The 27,858-nt window shown below is 43.6% G+C and overlaps 2 protein-coding genes across 6 annotated transcripts in view; one reads left to right on the top strand and one right to left on the bottom strand.

The window, feature by feature from the left end:
- Nucleotides 1-174, bottom strand: part of KDM1B (lysine demethylase 1B) — a 37,584-nt gene extending 37,410 nt beyond the window's left edge. For all 3 annotated transcript variants that reach the window (XM_061592957.1, XM_061592951.1, XM_061592967.1), the window contains exon 1: nucleotides 87-174. The gene's annotated coding sequence lies outside the window, so the exon portion shown is untranslated. The remainder of the gene's footprint in view (nucleotides 1-86) is intronic.
- On the top strand, nucleotides 42-22,082 carry TPMT (thiopurine S-methyltransferase). Of its 3 annotated transcripts, XM_061592979.1 has the most exons (9): nucleotides 53-384; nucleotides 3,434-3,589; nucleotides 5,758-5,850; nucleotides 7,192-7,321; nucleotides 8,967-9,019; nucleotides 10,748-10,822; nucleotides 13,585-13,670; nucleotides 14,880-14,924; nucleotides 21,742-22,082. In XM_061592979.1, exons 2-9 carry the CDS (start codon nucleotides 3,450-3,452, stop codon nucleotides 21,852-21,854), a joined length of 735 nt encoding a protein of 244 aa, XP_061448963.1. In that variant the 5' UTR covers nucleotides 53-384; nucleotides 3,434-3,449; the 3' UTR covers nucleotides 21,855-22,082. The 3 variants fall into 3 exon arrangements, with proteins under 3 accessions (XP_061448980.1, XP_061448971.1, XP_061448963.1); XM_061592996.1 differs by lacking the exon at nucleotides 5,758-5,850 and having other exon boundaries at nucleotides 42-384; XM_061592987.1 differs by lacking the exon at nucleotides 14,880-14,924 and having other exon boundaries at nucleotides 49-384.
- Nucleotides 22,083-27,858: the final 5,776 nt, after the last annotated feature.

Here is a 27,858-nt window from a genome sequence, read left to right as displayed (position 1 = left end):
CTCGACCTTCCCAACAGGGGAAATGTTAACTTGTCCGGCCGAAGGAGATCTAGCCCGAGGAACAAACAAGCAAGCCGCTCACTCACCGCCGCCACCGCACGCCTAACGATCACCACCATCCAGCTCTTCCCGTCGAATCTCTCCTCCTGCTGCCGCAGCTGCTTCCGCTGTCCTCAGCGCGTAGCGTGAGAGGCAAGGGGAGGAGACAATGTAGCAAGCCTCTAGTTTCCTTTCCACACCACGTACGGAGAGAGGGAGAGAGAGCCGGTAGCGTGCAGCCTAGAAGGTGGCAGAAGCCGTCGCCGTCGCTCGACTTCCTATCTGGGTTGACTGAGCCAGCAAAGTCCACCCACCGACTTGTCTCGACCGTCGTTCTTCATTAAGGTCACTTTTTAAAAAAATGTTGTTGTTATGTGCCTTCAAGTCGCTGTCGTGAACTACCCTGTTCAGATCTTGTAAGTTCAGGTCTGTGGCTTCCTTTAGGGAATCAATCCATCTCTTGTTTGGCTTTCCTCTTTTTCTACTCCCTTCTGTTTTCCCCAGCATTATTGTCTTTTCTAGTGAATCATGTCTTCTCATGATGTGTCCAAAGTAGGATAACCTCATTTTAGCTTCTAGTGATAGTTCTGGTTTAATTTGTTATGACACCCAATTATTTGTCTTTTTTGCAGTCTATGGTATACGCAAAGCTCTCCTCCAACACTGCATTTCAAATGAGTTTATTTTTCTCTTATCCGCTTTTTTTCACTGGCCAACTTTCACATCCATACATAGAGATCGGAAATACCATGGTCTGAATGATCCTGACTTTGGTGTTCAGTGATACATCTTTGCATTTGAGAACCTTTTCTAGTTCTCTCATAGTTGCCCTCCCCAGTCCTAGCCTTCTTCTGATTTCTTGACTATTGTCTCCCTTTTGGTTAATGACTGTGCCAGTTGTTATTAATCCCCTGAGACTTATCATGCCCCTTCTCCATTGCTTCTACTTCATTGGGATTTGTGCTGGCGCTACAGCACTTAGAAGGCCAGATTTATCCAGAGAACTTATTCATAATGGGGAAGCAAGAGGAACCTGGTAGCTGACTTACACAGTCAGTGCTCTGGTGGGCTGGTTGGTTGCTTGACAACCATCAATTGTATTTTTCTACCATCAAGCCCAGTATCTGTCTTTGGAGTGCCTTGGTATGTACAGTATGTGAATGTGGGTCTACATTGCTGTCAACATACATGCACTCCCATCTTTAGATATACACACATACACCCGGAGACAGCACACCACTTACCTTAAGGATGGTGTATTCTGGTTGGCCAAATGACTGTCACAGTGTTCTCTAGCCTCTGAGGGTGGAAAGAAACAGGTGGTGGTTACTAGCTGTACGAGGTTAAAGGGGAATACTTTTGCAAACACTCTTCAGTGATGAAAGACAACTCCTTCCTCCCGTAAACTTTTGAGGATTGTTCCAAGAGATGATGAAAGTGACCATGTTCACCTGTCCAGGAAACATAGCCCTAAATGTCTTCATTTGCCCTCATCTTCCTGACTGGCTAGGATCATCTATGTCAGAGGTGGGGAACCTCAAGCGTAGGGGCCAAACGCAGCCCTCCAGTCCTCTCTATCCCACCTGCTCTTTCCCTCCTCCATAGGCCACATCCTCCTCCAGTTATTTTGCCTGATTGGAATGTGTCCTTGAACTGTAATGATGTCTCTTGCTTCTCTGGATGGAGATATGTACACATAGAAACCTCTGACTTTTGCATGGCTGGATTGTTGCCTACTGTACAAAGATTAGAGACACTTCCATTGCCCCACCCAGCACTGGCATGCAGCTAGCCAGAAGATTCCCACTATGGAATGAAGCCCTCTGTCTGAAAGGTCCCCCACCTTTTTCACCTATGTGAACAGCCTAGAAATCATTGCACTCGCATTTAGTTTAGCTTTATTTGCCTTCAGAGACATCAGAATGGAGCCAAATGTGATTGGCTGTATAGCATTATGATATCATCACGTTCATTATGGGATCTCTGATTGGCTAGGATAATGCAGTGAAGAAGAAAGAACCCAAACCAAAAGGGAAATTATGTGAAAACAGCAGTAGGCATGAAGAACATGGGAGAGCAGTAGACATGAAGAACAGTGTAAAGCCTGTTTAAGCCTTTCAACACCACAGGAATCTCATTTAGTTGCCTGGTTGTTGGCCTACTGTGGGGAACTGCTTTGTATCACTGTGTAGAAAGCTACTATGTCCTCTCCTTTCACCACAGTTGGGAGTAGAAATGGTCAGAGGAATCCTGTAACACAGCTTTTTCCAGCCTTTGGGTCCCCAGATGTTGCTGAACTACAACTCGCATCAGCCCCAGCCAGCATGGCCAATGGTCAGGAATGATGGGAATTGTAGTCCAGGAACAACAGTGACCCAAAGGTTGGGGAAAGGCTGCCCCAACACAAGGGTGGGGAACTTGTGGCCCTCTAGATCAGCCTTTCCCAACCAGTGTGCCTCCAGATGTTGTTGGACCACAACCCCCATCAGCCTCAGCCAGCATTGCCAATGGCTGAGGCTGATGGGAGTTGTGGTCCAACAACATCTGGAGGCACACTAGTTGGGAAAGGCTGCTCTAGATGTTGGACAACAATTTCCATCATCCCTGACCATTGACCACGCAGGCTGGGGCTGATGGGAGTTGGAATCCATCAACATTTAGAAGGCCACAGGTTCCCCATTTCTGCCAATTCCATGGTTGCAACTGAAAATAAGTTATGCTGTCCCATTCCCCTTTTACTTTCATGCAGATATGTGTTAACACGTATGTGGACATAATCAAACAAAACACACACTGCCATACACAGGAACTCAACACATTTTTCATACGTTGCCTATGGGACCTGTGCTATGTTGACAAGACTAGTTCAGTGTCTCCTGCCTCATGACCCCTCCAAATGTCTATTTTATTGTTCATTCAAGATTATTTGTACTCATGATAGTATCAGGGCGATTATACACAATCCCGCTTTCAATACTGTTTGCGCCTATAAATGTTTTGGGGCAATCATACTGCTTTGTTTCCAATCAATACATGCCCTGTAACATCCTGCTGAAATCCTGTGACTTTCCGTACCACAAATGTTCTGGGGTTATTTCTTGTCCCACTTTTGTGGCGGTATAATGCAAGAGGGTCATTGGGGAAGCATTGCAGAACAACTAATAAACGCTCATCATGCTGTAAGACTCTACTGGTACAAGGTACAAATGGTGCCTTTCTGCTGGTTCTACAATGCAATATTTTAAGAATATTCCATAACCTTTACTGAATTTAAGCTGAAGTGGGTGGGAGGGAAACTTTCTGCTGTGAACATGTGCAAAGCTTCTTGCTTAATGGCAAGACGGATATGCTAACTAATGATTCACAAGTGGTTGTGATGCATTTTTTTCTGTAGAAAGGTTGTCCAGACCATGGAAAATCCCTCAGATACATTTGGAAAGGACGACTGTGGTGATGCCAAGTCACAAGAAGACAGAGTACTGAGTGAAGTAGAATGGCTGGAGAAATGGCAGACTCGCAATATTGGATTTCATAATGAACAAGTACATCCGTATGTAATTCTGTATTTTACTTTACCCCATTTTATAATAATATTGTTTGTAGAAAGAAGAGTTTGTCTCTCTTGTAAAAAATGGCTTTTAAAAAATGCAATGCTGATGACATTTACATGCATTCCTGCAGCTGTTTTATTTTATGGCTGTTAATTCAAGGTGAGTAATTCAAATCACCTTCTTTGCTTTGCTGAATCACAGGATGCATTACAGTGTACTCCTCTGCATGTTTACTCAAAATTAATTAGTTACTTAGAATGTTCCATTGCACCCAGTGAGCAGTATCCAGTGAAATAGCTCCTTTGGCACAAGCACTTCTGGCTACACAACAGAACTTATCCTCCCTCTCCTCTTCCTGCACACCACCTAAATCTGTTCTAGGTTTCCCCCCAACCCTCCAGAGCTGATTTGGGGAGGGTGCAGGGGAGTGCAAGGAGAGGAAAGGGAAGTTCCACTGAATAAATGGAAGTCCTAGCACTAACGGAACTACTTCATTGGATACCGCTCAATTATGTTGAAACTACTTCATTGGATACTGCTCAATTATGTTTACTTTTGAGTAAGCATGTATAAAATTACACTGTTGGTTGCACTCCCCTTATTGTAGTCTGAGGTCACTCTTGCTGAGAAGGCAGAGAACCTGATGTGACCATAAGTGTGCTGTAGAATGTGGATAGCAATGCTACTCTCCTTAAAAAAAGAAGTTACTGCAAAAGCTTGACAATTAGCTTCCATTTGTTATTTATGTTACAGAGAACATATTTCCCTTCAATAGCCATGGGAAAAATACATGAAAATGCTTGGGCAGTTTCTGCTAAACTTAATAGAAATAAAAGGTTGCTCAATGGGGCAGTATTTCACACACTGCCTGTCTGCATCGGGATCTGCCTGTCTGGATCAGGCAAAATGTTCATCTAGTGTAGCATTTTCTTCAGGATGTTTCTGAAACTCAAAGTGATGGCCAAACTTCAGCTGATTTCCTTGGGAGTTTTGGAAATACAGACTCCACCCTCTGTTCTCAGATCTTTGTGTGTCCTAGGTTGGGGGTGGGCAGACATCAGGCTTGCAAGATCTACTTTGTTTTTGCTAGATCCCTAAAGTCTACCTGGAGCCAGGTGCAGAATAGTGGTGTAGAGGCAGACATACACTTAGAGCTGGGATGGGGAAATTTAGCTCCCCACCTCTTGCAGGTCACGTTTGACAGGTGGGTGGGGCCAGCCACCACCTAGTGCCCCGTTTTTGCCCGTGCAGCTTGCAATCAAACCATGCAGGCAATGGCACAATGCTTTGCAAGTTTTTATGATCAGCTGATTGTCACTGCTTGGAAATCCCATTGCACAGGGCTTTACAGGCCCCACTGATCAGTTTTTGGTCCAGTTGAGTCTTTATCTGCCCCATACTTGATGTTAGGTGTAGGACTAGAGAGTGTGGCTTGGCAGAAAGGGTCTCACAGGCCAAATGGAGAGGATTTGCACATGGACTGGATTAGGCTTATGGACTGGAGGATTCCCCACCACTGACTTAGCACATGCTCAACCCAGAACTGAGCTCACAGTCCTTTTACATAAAAATCAACTCCTGGTGTTGCATTAACCTTTTTTTAAAAAATTCAGGCTCATTTAGAAGATGATGATGATGTTTGGTTGTTCCAACTGTTAAGCAATTAGAAGTCAGAAACCTAATCAAATCACACAGGTCTCCCAGGAGCTTCCAACCTACCTTCAGCCCACCCTCATAGCACAGTGGTAGAGCATGCAGAAGGCCCCCAGGGTTAATCCCTGGTGTCTCCAGGTAGGGCTGGGAAAGACTCCTGTCCAAAACCTTGGAGAGCCGCTGCCAGTCAGTGTCGACAATACTGAGCCAGATGGACAACTAGCCTGACCCAGTGCAAGTCAGCTACCTATGTTCACACTTGAGTGTCCAAGTGTGGTTGCAGAGTGTTCTCCTAATAGCCCAACTGCATAAATAGAATCCACGTTGGTACCCTGGTTTGTTTTGTCCGTTTGTGATGTTGGTTTGAAGCACTCATTTGAAAAACTGAAGTAGTCTCATCTTTGAGTAAATAAGCTTTTTTCCTTTTTTGGCCAAGCTGTTATTACATTCCATTTGCAGACTCTGTAAGTAAAAATAAGTTATGTTGTTAAAATAACTTTCTTTTCTTCTGCAGTCTCCTAAGAAAGTATCTGGATAATTTTCTCAATGGCCGGAGCAGGCTGAAGATACTTTTCCCACTTTGTGGCAAAGCCATTGAAATGAAATGGTAATTGAACAGTAATTTACCCAACACACCTCTCCTGTCACTTTCAGAAACTTCATGTCGATAGCTCATTTTTTAAGGAGTTCTTCTCAGGCCAAGGGATTAAATGCTATTGCAATTTTAAATGCCTCAAAGCTGAGCCTAATGGGCTAGGCACAAGGAAGTTCTCCTGTGCAGTCACTATTGAGATGAATGGGAGCTGTGCAAGAGCACTAGCATTCAGCCTGAGCTCTCTGCAGGTATCCATAGGACTCAGCCAACCCTGACACAACCATAGTGAGGCATGGTGCCTGGGCTTTAGAACAATTGGTAGCATCCTGTAAGTTTGAATATGGCTGGATGTTGTGGTTTAGTCCATCTAGATAGAGATTGCTGATGCGTTAAGGTGGTCTGGCTGTGTTGGGTTCACAATCAAGTTTCTACCAAAATGCCTGTTTTCATGCCTCTTTTGTTTATTAGAACTGGCACAACTTGGTATGCATCTCAGTTAATGTTTGAAAGACACACACGAATGCTTGGAAAGAACATGCATGATGTTGGGATTATAACAGAAGTATCCACACTTCTTTCAGTGATCCTGGGACTGAGCTGGTTTAGTCAGTATGGGAATTCATTTTACAATTTACATTGTTAGCCTAGGAGTAGTTATTTAACTTTTGTAAATTGTATTGTTTTATTGATGTATTCTATATTGTATTTTTATATTTGTGTTTTTTGTAAGCCGCCTTGAGGGTCTTTGGCCAAAAGGCGTGGTATGTATAAACAAACAAACATCATCATCATCATAATTTAAGCCAGAATGATTCAGCCGCATTTCATTCTGGTGTTTAATTCAGAGTAGATGCCATCATTCTACCTCATATGAATATATTTGTACACATGGAGCCTTCCCTTCCCCATAGGCAACTGTGGGGAACCAGCGTGCTTAAAATTCTTTGTACGTCTTCTCCCAAGCATTGGTGTGTGTAGTGTTGTTCCATTTCCATGAATGCTCAGGCGCTAACTAACCATGACTAGCAAATCCATAAAAAGAGCCTCAGCATCCTCCTCATAAAGTTTTACAAAAGAAAAGCAGTTTGCCAGAGAGCCTGAAAAGAGGGGGTACACCACTTCCTGCCCTCCCTCATTGTTTTTCTACTTCAATTTTACCACTCCCAAAAGTACATTCCTTTGTTCTAAAAAGCAACAATCCTTCGATGGGGTTCTCCTGCATATATTTGCCTAACCTCAGACCCTAGCAGTTGAGGAGTGGCCCTGCATATCGTTAGCCAAGTGAACTTTGGTCTTCCTTCTTTGGTTTTAAAAACACAATAAAGTCTGCTACCTTTTTATTGTTTCATGTAGGTTAGCCGACATGGGGCACCAAGTTGTCGGTGTGGAAATCAGTGAAAGTGCACTGAAGGAGTTTTTTGCAGAACAAAAGCTTTCCTTTTCAGAAGAAACAGTGCCAGAGATCCCTGCTAAATTATTGAAGGTTTGTGTTGAGGATGCAAGAGATCTTCATTTCCATGTGAATCTTTCTAATTCACACTTCCTGAGTTGAAAGGCAGCTTCTTTTTGAAATGTATGTTTCTCCAAAATGTCCAGTGCAGTTCTTCAAGCAAAAAATGCATCCAAAAAAAACCAAACCCAAACAAAAAAAGATATGCTAATTCATTTATTTATTTATTTTAAATTACATCGTGCTTTTCACCCTCTAGGGCTCAAAGTGTCTTACAACAATAAAAAATCCACAATGTATACAATTTAAAACATAAATTAAAGCTCAAAAATTTAAATTAAAACAAAAAATTTAAATCTCAAAAAAAAATAAACAAAAAACATCAGAAAATTTAAAATATCAGAAGCATTCATGATGCAAAGGTCTCCCAAAATAAAATGGTTTTAACCAGGCATCTGAAACTCAGCAGAGACAGTGCCTGTCTAATTTTGAGTGGGAGGAATGTTGGAGGATGAAAGTGTGTCCCCAAATGTGTAGATTAGTGAAAAGAACGTACAGCGATGCATTATATTAGAGAAAATGTCTTGCAAAAATGCATACAGTGAGGAAAATTGCATACAAAAATATGCATATTGGAGAAATGCACACAAACACATAACACAAACTGATGCAGAAATAGGGTGAACTTAATTTAAGACTGGAGAAAAATGAGAAACTGATATAAATTGAATCTGACAGATTTATCTGTCCTTAGTTTGTGTTGAATTTTCTTCATAAAAAGTGTGTGTGTTATTAATGCAGCTAAGCACATGGGACGGTCCAAGGTCCAGTATGGATATGATTGTGGCTCCCTGCAAACTATGTTTGCAAATTGTCAAAACCTATGACCATTTTTGGTGAAGGGCAGTGTAGAAAAATCTTAAGGAAGAAATTCATGTTCCCTTCCTTCTCCATCCACCTTCCTACTTTGGATAAATCCTCCTTGTTTCCTTTCCCATTAGTAATCATAGTTTCATGTTTTATTAATTTATTTTAGCTGTTTCTATACTGCTTTTTAGGTTAAAAACATTCACAAAGCAGTTTACATTAGAAAAACATATTGCCACAAACCATGGTTACTGTGAATCATGATTCCCTCATAAATCAAATATCAACCTTTTTGCAATAAGAAAAGTGACAGGAAAATGCACTGGAAAGTGTGGGATAGCAACGTCATCTAGCCTTCCCACAAACAAATCTGAATGAATGCTCATTCATGCCAATGAATGCCAATGTTGTCTAATCTCCTTGCAAACAAATTGGAATAAATGCTCAATAAACAGGTTGTCTGGAAGTACCCTGTATTTCTGTGCATAAATTTTCCTGCAATGTTGCTAATGTGATGAAGACATCTGGATCTATTATCCTGCCAATATAAATTCACTGAGCAGAAACAATTGATTTACATGAAGTTTCCACAGGATTTTCAACTCGTATCTCTGTAGGAGATTCATCACATCGTGTTTAAGGCTAGATCATTAATTAAGTACTGCTGTGCATTAGATCTCTTTATGGTTATTTAATAAAGTGAAATGGCAGTTAACGCTATTTCAGATTTAAAAGATCTTATTAATTATTCCTTCTCAATGTTTTTATTTTTAAAATATTAATTGAAGGTTCTCCTTGTTTTTCACTGTAGAGCACAACTGGAAATATTTCTTTGTACTGCTGCAATATCTATGATTTGACCAGGTAGGAGCAAAATGATGGCTTTGAATCTGTTCACAAATTATAACGGTGTTAAGCTCAGTTTAGTTAGATCCCAACAAAGATTTCCTAAGAAATAAGGACAAGAGTTCAAAATATACTAGGCATGGCATATTTTTCTGCGTCTTAATATGGCATTGCTGATTCGTCATTATTCCCAGAACAGGGATGTATTTTTGTGATTAATTAATATTCACATTTCAGTTTGTAAGATTAAATATCTCTTATGAAAATTGAAAGTACTTCAGTGCACTTGCATGTACATGAATTAAAATACTGTTGGCTAGGAACTCTTGGTGCAGCCCATAATCATGGGGAATTTTACTACTGACTTGAGTAGCATGTGACTTGCACCCACAGACCTGACAGGCAAATTTCATTAGCTAAGTTTAAGGCTCTGATTGGTCAGTTTTGCTCCTAAATAGAGTGGATTAGTCATCTTCTTTGTTTCAGAAAATATACCTTTAAATGACTTTGTAGTAGTTGCTTTGAATCCAAGCCAAAGTTTACTGTCATAACTTCTGTGACTTAAGTTCACTTAAAGAAATTCCTGGAAGGAAAGTTTCCTGTCTCCTCTTCACCCTTTTGGCTACCTGCACCACCAAAAAGCCTCTAAGGAGGATCCTCTTGAACAATATGGGATGGCGCATAGGGGATTGCTGAGAGAACAGGGATGGGAATTACTGATAATCAGACAAAGTTCCTTCCACAAACTTCCTTTCATCATGAAAGCCACAGACACTTTTACATGGTGCAGTCGCCTGTGTGTATAGGATGCAGTCTCCTTATTGTGATCTTTTTTGAAGCAAAACATTGTAGATACCAAGTTTTTACAGAAAACGTCTCAGGATGGGTTCCTTTGGGAGAATGGGTGGGGTAGAAATTGAATAAATGAATGAATGAAAATTTCCACAGGCATACGATCATACAGAAATTTGAAATGCAGTCCTAGTTTGCTGTGTTGCAGTGTAACAATCAACTTAGAAACAAGGGCAGACAGGCATCGCATCCACAACCTACTTAAAAATTAACCTGCCCAAGGCATGGATATCTTTTGGACTAATAATAATTTAGTTTACATATTTTCTTTCCTCATTCCGTATTAGTAATTTGGGATTGTTTAAGTTACACTGAAGTTAGACCTCTGATTTTCCTTTGGTTGATTACGAAAATCAGAATTTGTGTAACTTTAACTAGGCATTTCCTCTATTATGTTCAGGCAGGAGTGCTCTTGTTTATGTAGTCAAAATGGCACCACCTGTGCAGAAGAGAAAGGGATCAGCAGGCTTGGGGAAGCTCAAGGTTTGCAGAAGTACAAACCCCCCACCCCCCAATTCACCGAGGACTGAGAGTGCTTAGTGCTCATAAAATGAAATGCTGTTGAGGGGCAGGTAACAGAAAACAGGGTAGGAGGGAGAATGGTGTGGAGTAACATAGAGCACGCTAGACTGTGACATTTTGTTGCAGGTCCCACTTGTTTAGCATGACATGGTAATACACATTCTTTTCACCTTTGCAGAATGCTCTGAACAAATATCACAATTGCATCATATGGGTGGCTCTTGCTTAAGCAGTTTGAGAGCTCTGAGCTGCAATTTCAAATCCTACACTTCTTTTACGTAACATCTGCGTTTCCTGTCTCTTAGGTCATAAAACCATGATTGTTACAGTTTCTGATGTGCAACTGCTTTTCTCCCCTCTTTCTCCTTGTAGCACGATTACTGGCAAATTCGATGGGATTTGGGACAGGGGATCTCTAGTAGCTGTTAACCCCTGTGACAGAGAACGGTTAGTAACTGATACTGCATTTTATTTTACGCTCTGTTAATGCTTGGACCTACTCTCTGCTAAAGCCTCTGGCTTTAAGGAAACAGTAATTTCCTCTTCGACATCACTGAATAATTTGCACTAGTCACTCTGCCACTTGAGGCTGCCTTAAGAATTGAATGCACAGTTTCATAATAAATTGAATATTAATAGAAATTCAATGGTTTGCCATTGAAGTTAAATAAACTGTGTGCATCATGCTTAAACATTAGCACATGGGTGGGGAACCTGTAAGCCCATGAAACTGCTTCTAATGTCCCTTTAGCCCTCTGATGTGGAAAGGCATCTCTTCTTCTTCTGGTGTGGCACCATTGCTAGGAGGTCTAAGAGGCTCAGGAAATTGAAAGGAGCATGGTCATAGTCATGGAGTGTAGCACTGACCAGGACACCAAACTGAGGCAACAGTGTCACCAGTTGGGGGCCTGGACCTAGTTCCTGGCTCTGAGCCTGATGCTAATAATTGAGGACTCACTGAACATTAGGGTGGAGGCAGGAGCCGGCTGGACCTATCTAGAGCTGGGACCCTCCCAGGCATCTTTCCCCAGGCCCAAATCAAGTGTCTCACATACCAGTCCAATAGGGCAAGGAGTGCACCAGGTGGAAGTACACATGGAGTGCATGAGAAGGGCCCATTTTCAGGCCAGAAGGCTGGCCCTTTAAGAGACTCTAGTTCTCCAAAGGGGGCAGAGCCGAGGAGAGGTAGACTGGAGGCACAGGCTTAGAAGGCCTCTAACCAGTGCTGTGCCGATTTCTTGAAAGCTTCCATCACCTGCGAAAGAGGCTTCTGTTTTTCTGCCTCTTCCACATGATGTGGAATTTCTTTGGTTGGGTGCAAGATTGAGCTTGCTTTACCATTGTGTGGTGGCCATGCAGTGTTTGTTTTTCTTTCCATTAAAGATTTCTCCAGCACTCTGCATCTTTCCCAGCTGCATGCACTTCCTGATCTCAAAAAACCTAATGCGAGGAGTTACCTCATGACGTCTTCCCCTGGGTTTTAGCAGAAGTGTGGGAAGCCAGAGGAGGTGGCTGCTGAGCACCTGAGATCAGTGATTTTATTTATTTATTAAAGTATTTATAGGCTGCATTTTTCATAGAGTACATCAAGGCGGCTTACAACATACGAAGGCATAACAAGTTTAAAAACAATAAAAATATCATTAAAAATAATAATAAAAGCAGCAATAATACTGTATCGGGGGGGGGAATCATGTTATAAGGCCTGTCCAAAAAGTCTGGTTTTCAAGAGATACCTGAAAGAAAGAAGGGATGGTTCCTGTCGAACCTTTATTGGTAGGGAGTTCCACGGGACAGGGCCTGCCACACCAAAACTGAGGGGCGTGGGGAACCACCAAAAGTGCCCCATCAGAAGATCTCAGTGTTTGAGATGGAACATAGGGAGTCAGGTGGTCCTTAAGGCATTTGGGGCCCAAGTTGTTTAGGGCTTTGTGAATTAATACAAGTACCTTGAATGTGGCTGATATTGTCTAAGATAAGTCCTTTTTACCTTTGTTAAAAATTACTCTACACTGATTTCTTTAAAAGTAAAAAAGATTTTATGTAAAAAATAATAATAACAGTGGTCAGGCATACAATAGGCAGTATCTCTGCCTTCTGCACTTATAGGAAAGCCAGGAAGTGCATACATCCAAGAAGGTTACAGAGTGCAGACCACTGGAGGGATGATTTGTAAAATGAAGTAAAGGACTCTCACAAATATGCCATGGGCACCTTGAAGTGCAACAAAAGCCTTACACCCCACCCATGAGAATTACACTGATTTTTTCTCTCCTTTGATCATTTTTGAATGTAATCCCTCTTCTCATTAATTGATGGAGAAATTTTTGGCACAACAACTGCTTCCAGCCCTTGTCAGAACAAGTTCCTTGCTAGGGGACTCTCATTAGGGCTGCGACACCCATCTTGCCTTGCCCTGGCAGCTCCCCTGTGGGATAAGAACAGGATACTTGCTGATCAACATAGATCACCACCCAAGAATACCACTGTTGATTTCAAAGGGGTTTGCGTATGAGAAGATCCCAGTGCATTGTGTCTCATCATGTTGAATTCTGTAACAATACTCTGTTGTTACAGAGTTCCGTTAACAATGAACCCCCAAATGTGGTTTCCTCTCCCCGCAAAAAAAAAAAAAAGCCAACGTTTTTGTGCTAAATTTGGTAGTTGGTATTTAATGGAGCTTTATGACAGTGGCATGGCAATGGAGTTTCGTTACAATAATAGGGTGACTGTTTGTTAGGGAGATTGCTTGTAAATGACCTAGAATTGTTGGTAGAGCCTGTTTCCTTAGTTAGGAGCTAAAGGTTGTAAATGTTTGCAAGGGAAACACTCACTGGGGACTTGGGAAACTGACCCACCCCTTCTCTCCCAGGTAGGGTGTGTGTGTGTTAAAAAATACAGGGAAAGTTGACAGTTGCTTGAATAAAATGAAAGTTAGCCATGAGCTGAGGGCACCTGGTGGGGGCAGGTATGTCTCACTGAAGACCTGATGCAAAGTAGCAAATCTGCTGCCAATTGGAGTGCATAGGCTGCTTGTAAGTTATATTTTGTAAATAAACCAAGTGTTGCAAGAAGGCCGTAAGACCCCTGTCCTCCAAAGGAAACCGAATCCAGACAGCATCAGGAACATCTTACTGCTTACTGGAAGAGGGGAGTGTATTAAAACCTGCTAGCTGAGGTGGCACAGTGTTTTTTCTTTCTTTCTTTAGCTATGCCCATTCGATGCTATCGCTAATGAACAGCGGGTGCCATTGTCTTCTAGTGACCTGTTTATATGACCCAAGCAAACATAAAGGTAAGTTGCAGTTATTGTCATCATCACCATCAAATTTATTAGCTGCGCCCAACCACTAGGTCTGAGGGTGGGTCACAACAACATAAAATACAGTACCAAAACCAGTTTGAAACAAATTGCATTCACAAGTAGTGAGAGCTGAATCCCCAGCTTGATATTGTAAAAAATCTAATGTTGAATAACACAGCCTGGTTTCCCATCAAAAGATGAGCTTTTGTGATCATGGAGGATTATGAAACTGGGTTATGAGTCCAACATGAGATTACCAGGCAACATAAGTTCAGCAAGCCTGAAAAGTCAGGTTTTCCAAATGCCTGTTGGTCTGTGATCCCAGCACATATTTATGCTTCCAATTATTTGATTGTATTTATTAAATTTTTGCCTACTTTTCAGTTCTAAAACTGGGCTCCAGGCAACTTATAAACATTCCAGTTAAAATACAACAGAGAAGGCAGTAGGTCAGTGGTAAAGCATCTCCTTTGCATTCAGAAGGTCCCAAGTTCAATCCCTGGTATCTCCAGATAGGGCTGAGAATGTCTCCACCTGAAATCCTAAGAACACAAGAACGTAAGAAGAGCCTGCTGGACCAGGCCAGTGGCCCATCTAGTCCAGCATCCTGTTCTCACAGCAGCCAATCAGATGCCTGTGGGAAACCCGCAAGCAGGACCTGAGCACAAGAGCACTCTCTCCTCCTGTGGTTTCCAGCAACTGGCATTCAGAAGCATACTGAAGAGCTGCTACCAGTCATTATAGACAATACTGAGCTAGATGGACCAATGATCTGACCCATAGCTTCCTATGTTCCTAATTTAAATCAAGGCAACAGATCAGATTGTTAATGAATAACAACACAAAAGAATGCACAATTCAGGTATTTATGGATCTCCACTACAAGCTGATTGCAAAAAAGGGCATTTTTCTACCATTCAGGAAAAGCGATCATGGAAATCCACCTTAACTCTTAAGAGTCCAGTACAACCTAAAACTGGGCTAGGATTTAGGTATCAGGAGCAAGCCATTGTACAAGGCTTGCCCACATGATTTCTCAGTTTCTCACAAATCCCTCTTATCTCATTTTGGCAGTACAAGTGACCATCACCAAACTGGATTGAAATTAAACAGGTTACATCTGTAAACTCATTGACTCTTAAAGTGTTTAGGGGCATACTCAGCTTGATTTTCCAGTATTAGATTTGTTTCCTTTTCCAGGTCCACCTTTCTATGTTCCTGAATCTGAAATTGAAAGTTTATTTGGTGAGTCAGCTGAACAGCAGATTTAATTTCTATCAAAATGCATTCTTGGTGTAGGAACAAATTGGGCCTTTTCCCACTGACAAAAGATAGTGATGCTTTGTGTGGATGTTTGCTTCCTAAGCAGGATGTAGAAGGCATGTATAGTCTGAAAATAGACACCAGAAATGTATCAAAGCCCTGAAAAACCATTACTTCCCCATTTTTGTGTGTGCTAATTATGTTGTGCTAGGGAAAAGAAACTTGAACCTGCACTTCTAGTCTAACAGATCCTGTCTATTTATGGTCCAAGGTTACCTTCAATGCTGAGCCCTAGCAATTTAACCTATATTATTGGACCAGTTCATATTATATTTAAATATTCCACCTGCACATAAATCTGGCGTTCTTCATCTTGCCTCTCCGTAATTACTTTGGACTGTGGCTGCTGTGTGAACCTGAGTATGTTTGTGCTGTTGTACTTACATCTGAGCCTGTGTGATTTGCAGTGTGCCACCACATACAGTACATATCACACACTTCTCTGAACTGTTGTCAGCATATAAATATTGGTACTCCTGCCCCTGCCACTCCAGCAGTTCTGTGGCTGCCTGCTCTTTCTGTTGCAAAATATGTGCACAGTGAGTAATGTGATCACCATATGCAAGTACCACAGTGTCTGTAAAAGGCAGTATCACCATGTTTGTGTACATCCAATAGCCATTTTACCATCTGTATGTGTTTTCCAAATGTGTGTTGAGAGCAGGCTCAGAGGCATGCATCTGAGATCCAAACTTTATATCACTCAAGCTCATTTTGTTTTGATGCATAGCTCTGCGCAACCTTTTGGAGATTGATGCCTAGTCCATAAAGAACGGCTAGAATTTTTTGTACAGAATAGTCTGTTATGTAGGGCTGGCCCAAGTCATTTTGCTGCTTGAGCCAGTACAGCAGACTGTGCCAGCCCAAGCCAAGGTGCACAGCACCCAAGGCCAGCCAAGTTATTCTGACACCTGAAGTAGAAAATCCCACATATGCCTCTTCCTCAAAGTAAGAATACAGCAACAAAATCATGACACCCAAACCCTACTGCATGAAGTGCCCACCTCATCCAGGCAAGCCCTGGGCTATTATAGGCTGTAGGGAATTAGAATAATCAGGTATAGCTCGTGGAAAAACAATGTTAATACAGATAGGGAAGATTATTGAGAGAATTCAAAGGATAACAGTTTGGGCTACATCAGAACAGAAGGCAGATGAACCAAATATGTGCCAGCAGTATTTCATTGTGTAACTGTGGCCTGAGCATGCCTAATCTTGGGAAACTTTGAGAAATATGTTTGCCTTATACCTGCAGCACGCAAGCAAAAAGCTTCAGCTGGTATCTAGTTCATGTGATCCCCATTCCTCTCTAGCACAACCACAAGGAGGATTTGGGAAGCTTTCATTTGCAGTTTAGATTAACTGCAGTTTGTCTTGCTGTAGACCGCAAGGTGTTTTGCCTGCCTGGTGCGAAGGTTGCGGATATCGCCCGTCGTTTAGATAGTTTGGTAGACAGTGCTGGGAAGGAGTCAGTGGTCGTGGTGCACGTTGGCACCAACGACATGGGGAAATGCAGCCGTGAGGTCCTGGAAGCAAAATTTAGGTTGCTAGGTAGGATGCTGAAAGCCAGGACCTCCAAGGTGGCTTTCTCTGAAATGCTACCGGTTCCACGCGCAGGACCAGCCAGCCAGGCCCAGCTTCGCAGTCTCAATGCGTGGATGAGACGATGGTGTCGGGTGGAAGGGTTTGGATTTGTTAGGCACTGGGGAACATTTTGGGACAAGCCGGGCCTGTACAAAAGGGACGGGCTCCACTTGAACCAGAATGGAACCAGACTGCTGGCACTTAAAATTAAAAAGGTGGCAGAGCAGCTTTTAAACTGACTGAGGGGGGAAACCCGACAGGAGCTGAGAAAGGTCCGGTTCGGAATAAACCTCCCCCCTGGGATAAAAACCAAAGAAATGATGAAATTTTAAAAGGGGTAGGCCTAGAAGTAGGCATTGTGAGAGCAGGGGCATAGGATATAAATTCAGAAGAGCAAAATTACCACAGGCCTAACCACAAGAGAGACACTGTTTACAAGTGCCTGTACGCTAATGCTAGGAGCCTGCGAACCAAGACGGGAGAACTGGAGTGCTTGGTCTTAGAGGAGAGCATTGATATAGTGAGCATAACGGAGACCTGGTGGAATGGAGAAAACCAGTGGGATACGGTTATCCCTGGATATAAACTATATCGGAAGGACAGGGAAGGACGTATTGGTGGCGGAGTCGCTCTATAAGTGAAAGAAGGCATTGAATCCAGCAAGCTCGAAACCCCAAAAGAGGCAGACTCCTCCACAGAATCGTTGTGGGTGGTGATACCATGCCCCAGGAGGGACTTAATACTGGGAACGATCTATCGTCCCCCTGATCAAAATGCTCAGGGAGACCTTGAGATGAGATATGAAATTGAGGAAGCATCCAAACTAGGAAAGGTGGTAGTAATGGGTGACTTCAACTACCCGGACATAGACTGGCTGCATATGTGTTCCAGTCATGACAAAGAAGCAAAGTTTCTAGATATTCTAAATGACTATTCCCTAGACCAGTTGGTCATGGAACCGACCAGAGGGACGGCAACCCTGGACTTAATCCTCAGTGGGGACCGGGACCTGGTGCGAGATGTAAGTGTTGTTGAACCGATTGGGAGCAGTGACCACAGTGCTATTAAATTAAACATACATGTAACTGGCCAATTGCCAAGAAAATCCAACACGGTCACATTTGACTTCAAAAGAGGAAACTTCACAAAAATGAGGGGATTGGTAAAAAGAAAGCTGAAAAACAAAGTCCAGAGGGTCACATCACTCGAAAATGCTTGGAAGTTGTTTAAAAACACTATATTAGAAGCTCAACTGGAGTGCATACCGCAGATCAGAAAAGGTACCGCCAGGGCCAAGAAGATGCCAGCATGGTTAACGACCAAAGTCAAGGAAGCTCTTAGAGGCAAAAAGTCTTCCTTCAGAAAATGGAAGTCTTGTCCAAATGAAGAAAATAAAAAAGAACACAAACTCTGGCAAAAGAAATGCAAGAAGACAATAAGGGATGCTAAAAAAGAATTTGAGGAGCACATTGCTGAGAACATAAAAACCAACCACAAAAAATTCTATAAATACATTCAAAGCAGGAGACCATCTAGGGAGACAATTGGACCCTTGGATGATAAGGGAGTCAAAGGTGTACTAAAGAACGATAAGGAGATTGCAGAGAAGCTAAATGAATTCTTTGCATCTGTCTTCACAGTGGAAGATATAGGGCAGATCCCTGAACCTGAACTAACATTTGCAGGAAGGGATTCTGAGGAACTAAGACAAATAGTGGTAACGAGAGAGGAAGTTCTAAGCTTAATGGACAATATAAAAACTGACAAATCACCAGGCCCGGATGGCATCCACCCGAGAGTTCTCAAAGAACTCAAAGGTGAAATTGCTGATCTGCTAACTAAAATATGTAACTTGTCCCTTGGGTCCTCCTCCATGCCTGAGGACTGGAAAGTGGCAAATGTAACGCCAATCTTCAAAAAGGGATCCAGAGGGGATCCCGGAAATTACAGGCCAGTTAGCTTAACTTCTGTCCCTGGAAAACTGGTAGAAAGTATTATTAAAGCTAGATTAACTAAGCACATAGAAGAACAAGCCTTGCTGAAGCAGAGCCAGCATGGCTTCTGCAAGGGAAAGTCCTGTCTCAGTAACCTATTAGAATTCTTTGAGAGTGTCAACAAGCATATAGATAGAGGTGATCCAGTGGACATAGTGTACTTAGACTTTCAAAAAGCGTTTGACAAGGTACCTCACCAAAGGCTTCTGAGGAAGCTTAGCAGTCATGGAATAAGAGGAGAGGTCCTCTTGTGGATAAGGAATTGGTTAAGAAGCAGAAAGCAGAGAGTAGGAATAAATGGATAGTTCTCCCAATGGAGGGCTGTAGAAAGTGGAGTCCCTCAAGGATCGGTACTGGGACCTGTACTTTTCAACTTGTTCATTAATGACCTAGAATTAGGAGTGAGCAGTGAAGTGGCCAAGTTTGCTGATGACACCAAATTGTTCAGGGTTGTTAAAACAAAAAGGGATTGCGAAGAGCTCCAAAAAGACCTCTCCAAACTGAGTGAATGGGCAGAAAAATGGCAAATGCAATTCAATATAAACAAGTGTAAAATTATGCATATTGGAGCAAAAAATCTTAATTTCACATATACGCTCATGGGGTCTGAACTGGCGGTGACCGACCAGGAGAGAGACCTCGGGGTTGTAGTGGACAGCACGATGAAAATGTCGACCCAGTGTGCGGCAGCTGTGAAAAAGGCAAATTCCATGCTAGCGATAATTAGGAAAGGTATTGAAAATAAAACAGCCGATATCATAATGCCGTTGTATAAATCTATGGTGCGGCCGCATTTGGAATACTGTGTACAGTTCTGGTCGCCTCATCTCAAAAAGGATATTATAGAGTTGGAAAAGGTTCAGAAGAGGGCAACCAGAATGATCAAGGGGATGGAGCGACTCCCTTACGAGGAAAGGTTGCAGCATTTGGGGCTTTTTAGTTTAGAGAAAAGGCGGGTCAGAGGAGACATGATAGAAGTGTATAAAATTATGCATGGCATCGAGAAAGTGGATAGAGAAAACTTCTTCTCCCTCTCTCATAATACTAGAACTCGTGGACATTCAAAGAAGCTGAATGTTGGAAAATTCAGGACAGACAAAAGAAAGTATTTCTTTACTCAGCGCATAGTTAAACTATGGAATTTGCTCCCACAAGATGCAGTAATGGCCACCAGCTTGGACGGCTTTAAAAGAAGATTAGACAAATTCATGGAGGACAGGGCTATCAATGGCTACTAGCCATGATGGCTGTGCTCTGCCACCCTAGTCAGAGGCAGCATGCTTCTGAAAACCAGTTGCCGGAAGCCTCAGGAGGGGAGAGTGTTCTTGCACTCAGGTCCTGCTTGCGGGCTTCCCCCAGGCACCTGGTTGGCCACTGTGAGAACAGGATGCTGGACTAGATGGGCCACTGGCCTGATCCAGCAGGCTCTTCTTATGTTCTTATGTTCTTATGTCCAAGTCTTAAGCTGTGATTAAACTTCATTATGGTTTGTTGAGACAAACCAGGTTCATTGCCCATGGTTTAAAGTTGGCTTGTTTCAAACAAGGCATTGTTTTGATCACCAGTGAGGAACCTCCAGCCTAAGGCCTAATTAGGTGAGACAGGGGTCTTAATTTGGCCCATGAGGCAATTTTCCCCAAGTCACACCCACCTGCCCTACACACCTCATGGTTGGTTCCCCAATGTTTCTTGGTACTACTTGATGTTGGGGTTCCATCTGCTATCCAGGCCATATATTTCTGGGGGAGATGTGCAACCATGACGTTATTCTGCCTGTCTTCCCATAGTGTGACTACAGAATAGGCCAGACAGATTTGTTATTTTTCTTGTGACTTGAACTCTCTCTATTTGTTATAATTTTATCTGTCTTTTGGGTGTTTGATTTAAGGAATCATTTTGTTGCTATATTTTTGCACTTACATTTTATTTTAATAAAGCTACCTCTTTTTACCAGTGTGTGTTCACTGCAGGGGCAGTTTGGCTCTGAATACAGCACCTTGGCCATTTAGCCACAGACTACTGTATAGTTGGGTATTGTGCCTTAAGGCTCCAAGACAAGGAGTGCATCTTTAGCTCTTGTCTTTTGGAATCCTTGGCAGGCTTATTTCTAGCACTTTGGATTTCCCCTTGGCCCAGAGTGGGTGACCAGGTTTAAGGGGTGGTGGCAATTTACTTCTCTTGCAGGGTTGGGGTTGGTTTAATTGAACCCTGGTAAGGGAAGCACAGGTTGTGCTTCATCTGCCTTTGATTAACCACAGTTTGCCAGGTGCAGATGACATGATAAACATTGGTTAATCTAAACTGCAGGTGACAGCTTCAAAACTCATCATGGTTGTGCAGAAGAAAAAGGGGTAAGGTAGGGAGTGTACTAGCCTTGATGTAGCTAATTCTCATCATGCTAAAGTATGATTTAGCTCAGAGGTAGACAACGTGGTGCCCTCCAGGTACTGGACTACAACTCCTGTATCGACTCCAGGCAGCAAGGGATGATGGGAGTTGGTCCATAACATCTAAAGGACACCACATTGCCTTACACCGTTTTAGCATGACATCAGAACCAGGTCGCTAATAGCTTTTTTGAGGGCTCATGCAGGGCCAGCGCCAGGAATGCCAGAGCCCTTGGGCACCAGCCTGCCCAGGCCCGCAGCACCAGAGTGCAACCCCTCTATACAGGCCATGTGCAACCATGCCTCCCCCCTACCTCTAGCATTCCTGTCAATGATGTGTGCTATGTGCACATGCCTGCCATCAATCAAGTTGGCAGCGGAGGCTTCCCTAAGGGGCTGATGCAGGCATACACGTGCAGCGCACACATCATTAACAGGAGCACTTAGAGGTAGGTGGGGCATGCGTGGCCCACGCTAACTATATGGGGGGAGGTACCTGGGAGCTCCCTCTCTGTGATTCATGGCAGTGTCGGGAGCTGCCGCTGCCACGGATCACAGAATGGGGGCACTACCCTCCCACCCTAAGGACGGGCCCTCAGCCACGTCCCGACCTGGCTGCCCTGTGGTGTCAGCCCTGGCTAAATGCAACTTCATTATAATTATGTAAAAAAATGGTCCAGGTGAGAAGGCTTTGCCCCTAACAGAATAAATCCATGGCAAATGCAAAATGAGCTTTACTTGTTCCTCAATTTGTTGTTCTTACTTTCCTTTCAGGCAAATTCTGTGAAATTACATTTCTTGAAAAAGTCGATGCCTTGTTGGAGCGACATAAGAAGTGGGGTTTAGATTACCTTTGTGAGATGTTATACTTGATTGTGTTAAAATAGCCAAGATGATACCAAGACTCTTAGACTGCAATTCTGTACTCACATAAGCCCACTGAATGGGACTTTCTTCTAAGCAGACATGTATAGGATTGTGCTGTTAAATCCTGGAGATAGCAACTTTTGTACGTTCAAAATGAATCATTCTCTAGATATTTGATTTGACTTATAAAATCTGTATTTTAAATTCAGTTTATGTGAGTTTCTATATAAAAATTACTTTAAATTGTCTTTTATGCTTTCTGAATTATTTCACTATACATAGATTTTTGTAAAGGTTGGAATTCACCAGCACTGTGAAGGATTAGGGATTTTTTGTAACATCTAGGCAATTCCTGTTTTCAGTAAATATCCTGCAGCAGCTATTGGGTTATGTAGTCAGAAGACAAAGGGAAATTTCACAAGACCATTGGGTGCATGCAAGCCACTTTAAAATCATGCACGTGCTGAGCTCCCTGCCCATTTATTTTATTTCAGATATTTCTATCCTGCCTTATTCTGCACTTGGGGTGGTTTACAACCATTATTAAAATTACATAATCCCTTATTAATAAAAACAAAGCTACAAACAAGTAAAAGCAGATTAAATACCACAGGCCATTCTCAAAACCATCAAGGATGTACGACAGACCTCCTTCAGAAGGCAGTTCTTCACCCCTGGGCCCACCTCTTTAAAAGTCCTGCTCCTGCCCAACATTACCTCAAACAATTATGTAACATCTATTGCAGATCTTAATTACTGGGAGGAAGCAGGGAGGATACCCCACAGGCATGCACTTTCTGGACAATGAAGGATTTAAAGGTTAAAACCACACTGTGAGTTGAGCCTACAAGATAACCATAACCAATGCAACAACTGCAAAACTGGATGTATATTCTCCCACCTCTCCTTATCCTCTCAGCAGGTGGTCAGCTGTATTGTGCACCATCTGCAGCTTTGGAGCAGTCTTCCAGGGCAGCCTTATGTAGAGTACATGGCAGTAGTCAGCCCAAGAGGTTCCAAAAGTGTGGGTGAAGGTGGCAAGGAAGAGTACAGCCTACATAATAGATGTAACTAATAGAAGACATCTTTACTAATGGAAGATATCTCTGGCTGTTGCTGCCATCTGTGTATCCAGTGGATCCATCTCCAGACTACAAACTTGTCCACCAATGGGCTAAAAGGAACCCCATCATCCCTCCTAACGCATGCAGCCTCCTTGCCAACATATTATTTTTTATTTTTTATTATTTAAAATACTTATACCCCGCCCTTCTTCTGAGGAACTCAGGGCGGCTCACAATTAAAACAATAAACAATCAGAACAACCAATATACATGTTAAAAACAATTAAAATAGATTAAATCAAAATAGATTAAAACTATAACATTTTCAGTTAAAAGCCCGCCTAAATAAAACAGTCTTCACCTGGGCGCGAAAGGATGATAGCGAGGAAGCCAACCGAACCTCGCTAGGGAGGGAATTCCACAATCTAGGGGCAGCCATCGAAAAGGCCCTATTCTGTGTCTCAGCAAGAAGAACTTGCGAGAAAGATGGAATAGTAAGGAAGGCCTCACCGGATGATCTTAAAATCCGGACAGGTTCATAGAGGGAGACACGGTCTAACAGATAGCCTGGACCTAAGCCGTATAAGGCTTTATAGGTCAAAACCAGCACTTTGAATTGTGCCCAGAAACAGATTGGCAGCCAGTGGAGCTGGTATAGCAAAGGAGTAGTATGTTCTTTGAACCCAGCTCCAGTTAACATTCTGGCTGCCGCTCTTTGTACCAATTTAAGTTTCCGAGCAATCTTCAAGGGCAGCCCTACGTAGAGCACATTACAGTAGTCTAATCGGGATGTAACTAAGGCATGTGTTACCGTAGTCAAGTTTGACAGGTCAAGGAACGGGCGCAGCTGGCGCACTAATCTTAATTGAGCGAAGGCACTCCCGGCCACAGCAGAGACCTGCGCCTCCAAGCTCAAAGTCGAGTCCAGGAGTACTCCCAAGCTGCGAACTTGAGATTTCAGGGAGAGTGTAACCCCGTCCAGCACAAGTTGAATCCCTATTCCCTGATCCGCCCTCCGACTGACAAGGAGCACCTCTGTCTTGTCAGGATTTAGTTTCAACTTGTTCGTCCCCATCCAATCCATCACTGATACCAGGCAGCGGTTTAGGACCTGGACAGCTTCCTTGGTTTCATTAGGTGGAAAGGAGGAATAGAGTTGGGTGTCATCCGCATATTGGTGACACCGAACCCCAAAACTCCGGATAACCTCTCCCAGTGGTTTCATGTAGATATTAAATAGTATGGGGGACAGGACTGAACCCTGGGGGACCCCATAGGTCAGTGGCCAAGGGGTTGAGCAGGTATCCCCCATAACCACCTTCTGGGTTCACCCCTCTAGGAAGGATCGGAGCCACCGTAGCACCATGCCTCCAAGTCCCATCCCAGCGAGGCGACCCAGGAGGATACCATGGTCTATGGTATCGAAAGCGGCTGAGAGGTCCAGTAGAACCAACAGGGACACACTCCCCCTGTCCAGTTCCCTGCGTAGGTCATCCACCAAGGCGACCAAAGCCGTCTCAGTCCCATAGCCGGGCCTGAAACCAGATTGAAATGGATCTAGATAATCCGTCTCATCCAAAAATCTCTGGAGCTGGGCGGTTACCACTCGTTCTATTATCTTGCCCAAAAAAGGAATATTGGAGACTGGACGATAGTTACCTAATAATGAGGGGTCAAGGGAGGATTTTTTCAGCAAAGGTCTTAACATAATCTCCATCTTGTCTGGATTCAACCTCAGCCTTTTCTGTAACGGTCCTCTGATGGGAGGAAGCAGTCTCCTTAGCTATATTAATAGCACCCATTAGCTATTGCTTTTATAAGGGGTCATGCTTTCGATAAAGTTGAGGGAATTTGAAGGGTGGATTTTCTAAATTTCATTAAGGTCATTCCCTCTCATCGTTCAAGCACTGATGCATCCTCACCCTCTTCACCACTGCCTCCAAACATTGATTTAGTGCTGAAACACAGGGCTGACACCAGAGGGCAGCCAAGTTAGGCCCTGGGCAAGGGCCCCTGCAGCCCAGAAGGCACCTCCTTAGGGTGGGAGGATAGCACTCCCATTCTGCGATCCGTGGCAGCATTGACTCCCAAACCTGCTATAGATAGCAGAGAGGACCTCCCAGGCCCACTCCATTGTGGGCCTCCGATGCCCATCTGCATGCTCCACCTACCTTTCCTGTTGTTTTGAATGCTGTGTGCGTGTAACATAGGGAAGACCTGCCAGCTTCCCTTGAGCAGCATGCACAGCATTCAAGACAACAGGAAAGGTAGGTGGGGTGTGCGGGTGAGCAACGTGGGCTCAGGGTAGGCTGGTGGCAAAGCGTCCAGTCATGCCTGGTGCCAGCCTTGCTGAAACAGCAACTCTAAGTTCCAAAGTGCATGAAATACTGAGTTGTTATGTTATCAGCATACTGATGACACTAAACTCCAAAACGCTGGATGATCTTAACCAACAACCTCTTATAGGTGTAAAGCAACACAACCTACAGTGAAGCTTGCATGATAGACCCTGAGGGACTGACTTCACTGATTACAGTTTTTTGAGTGAGGCCCAGAAGCACTCAAGAGTAAGCCCAGAAACCCCTAACCAGTGTTCTAAGTGAAATAAACATTTGATGATCCACCCAGGGGGTCACCAACCTTTTTCACAAATATTTCACATTTGGCAATTTGAGAGTGCTGTGGGTGCTAGACACAAAATGTCTGCTGTGGGAGTGTGGTGTTACAAAAAATTGGCTGTCACATCTCAAATAGCAGAATAAGAATGTACGACTATCTGCCTGTTGGACAGAAGTCGTGGGTGTGCTCTCGGTGCAATGAGCTCCTGGCTCTCCGGGAACGACTTCATTTCCTTGAGGCCAAAGTGGCGGACCTGGAAAAGCTGAGAGAGGCAGAGAGGTGTGTGGAGGAGGCCTTCAGAGACGTTATAGCTGTGTCCCACTCCAACGATGATAGCTCTCCTGCTATTATGGAGAATGATGGTCTCAGGGAAGGAGAGCATCCAGCTGAGGAAGAGGGAAACGATCCCTTAGAAGGGACCCATTCCTTGGGGGATGAGCAGCTATCCTCTCGTGCCGAGGATATATCTCCAGGGGGTGGAGGGATCCTTGTAGTGGGTGATTCGATCATTAGGAACATAGACAGTGGGGTGTGTGATGGGCGTGTAGACCGCAAGGTGTTTTGCCTGCCTGGTGCGAAGGTTGCGGATATCTCCCGTCGTTTAGATAGTTTGGTAGACAGTGCTGGGAAGGAGTCAGTGGTCGTGGTGCACGTTGGCACCAACAACATGGGGAAATGCAGCCGTGAGGTCCTGGAAGCAAAATTTAGGTTGCTAGGTAGGATGCTGAAAGCCAGGACCTCCAAGATGGCTTTCTCTGAAATGCTACCGGTTCCATGCGCAGGACCAGCCAGACAGGCCCAGCTTCGCAGTCTCAATGCGTGGATGAGACGATGGTGTCGGGTGGAAGGGTTTGGATTTGTTAGGCACTGGGGAACATTTTGGGACAAGCCGGGCCTGTACAAAAGGGACGGGCTCCACTTGAACCAGAATGGAACCAGACTGCTGGCACTTAAAATTAAAAAGGTGGCAGAGCAGCTTTTAAACTGACTGAGGGGGGAAACCCGACAGGAGCTGAGAAAGGTCCGGTTCGGAATAAACCTCCCCCCTGGGATAAAAACCAAAGAAATGATGAAATTTTAAAAGGGGTAGGCCTAGAAGTAGGCATTGTGAGAGCAGGGGCACAGGATATAAATTCAGAAGAGCAAAATTACCACAGGCCTAACCACAAGTGCCAAAGACACTTGAAGAGAGACACTGCTTACAAGTGCCTGTACGCTAATGCTAGGAGCCTCCGAACCAAGATGGGAGAACTGGAGTGCTTGGTCTTAGAGAAGAGCATTGATATAGTGAGCATAACGGAGACCTGGTGGAATGGAGAAAACCAGTGGGATACGGTTATCCCTGGAGATAAACTATATCGGAAGGACAGGGAAGGACGTATTGGTGGCGGAGTCGCTCTATACGTGAAAGAAGGCATTGAATCCAGCAAGCTCGAAACCCCAAAAGAGGCAGACTCCTCCACAGAATCGTTGTGGGTGGTGATACCATGCCCCAGGAGGGACTTAATACTGGGAACGATCTATCGTCCCCCTGATCAAAATGCTCAGGGAGACCTTGAGATGAGATATGAAATTGAGGAAGCATCCAAACTAGGAAAGGTGGTAGTAATGGGTGACTTCAACTACCTGGACATAGACTAGCTGCATATGTGTTCCAGTCATGACAAAGAAGCAAAGTTTCTAGATATTCTAAATGACTATTCCCTAGATCAGTTGGTCATGGAACCGACCAGAGGGACGGCAACCCTGGACTTAATCCTCAGTGGGGACCGGGACCTGGTGTGAGATGTAAGTGTTGTTGAACCGATTGGGAGCAGTGACCACAGTGCTATTAAATTAAACATACATGTAACTGGCCAATTGCCAAGAAAATCCAACATGGTCACATTTGACTTCAAAAGAGGAAACTTCACAAAAATGAGGGGATTGGTGAAAAGAAAGCTGAAAAACAAAGTCCAGAGGGTCACATCACTCGAAAATGCTTGGAAGTTGTTTAAAAACACTATATTAGAAGCTCAACTGGAGTGCATACCGCAGATCAGAAAAGGTACCGCCAGGGCCAAGAAGATGCCAGCATGGTTAACGAGCAAAGTCAAGGAAGCTCTTAGAGGCAAAAAGTCTTCCTTCAGAAAATGGAAGTCTTGTCCGAATGAAGAAAATAAAAAAGAACACACACTCTGGCAAAAGAAATGCAAGAAGACAATAAGGGATGCTAAAAAAGAATTTGAGGAGCACATTGCTGAGAACATAAAAACCAACCACAAAAAATTCTATAAATACATTCAAAGCAGGAGACCATCTAGGGAGACAATTGGACCCTTGGATGATAAGGGAGTCAAAG

The sequence above is a fragment of the Rhineura floridana genome, chromosome 1 (assembly GCF_030035675.1).
Source record: "Rhineura floridana isolate rRhiFlo1 chromosome 1, rRhiFlo1.hap2, whole genome shotgun sequence".
NCBI lineage: Eukaryota > Metazoa > Chordata > Lepidosauria > Squamata > Rhineuridae > Rhineura > Rhineura floridana.
The sequence above is the reverse complement of the archived record's forward strand: the minus strand, read 5'-3'. Positions and strand labels throughout refer to the sequence as shown.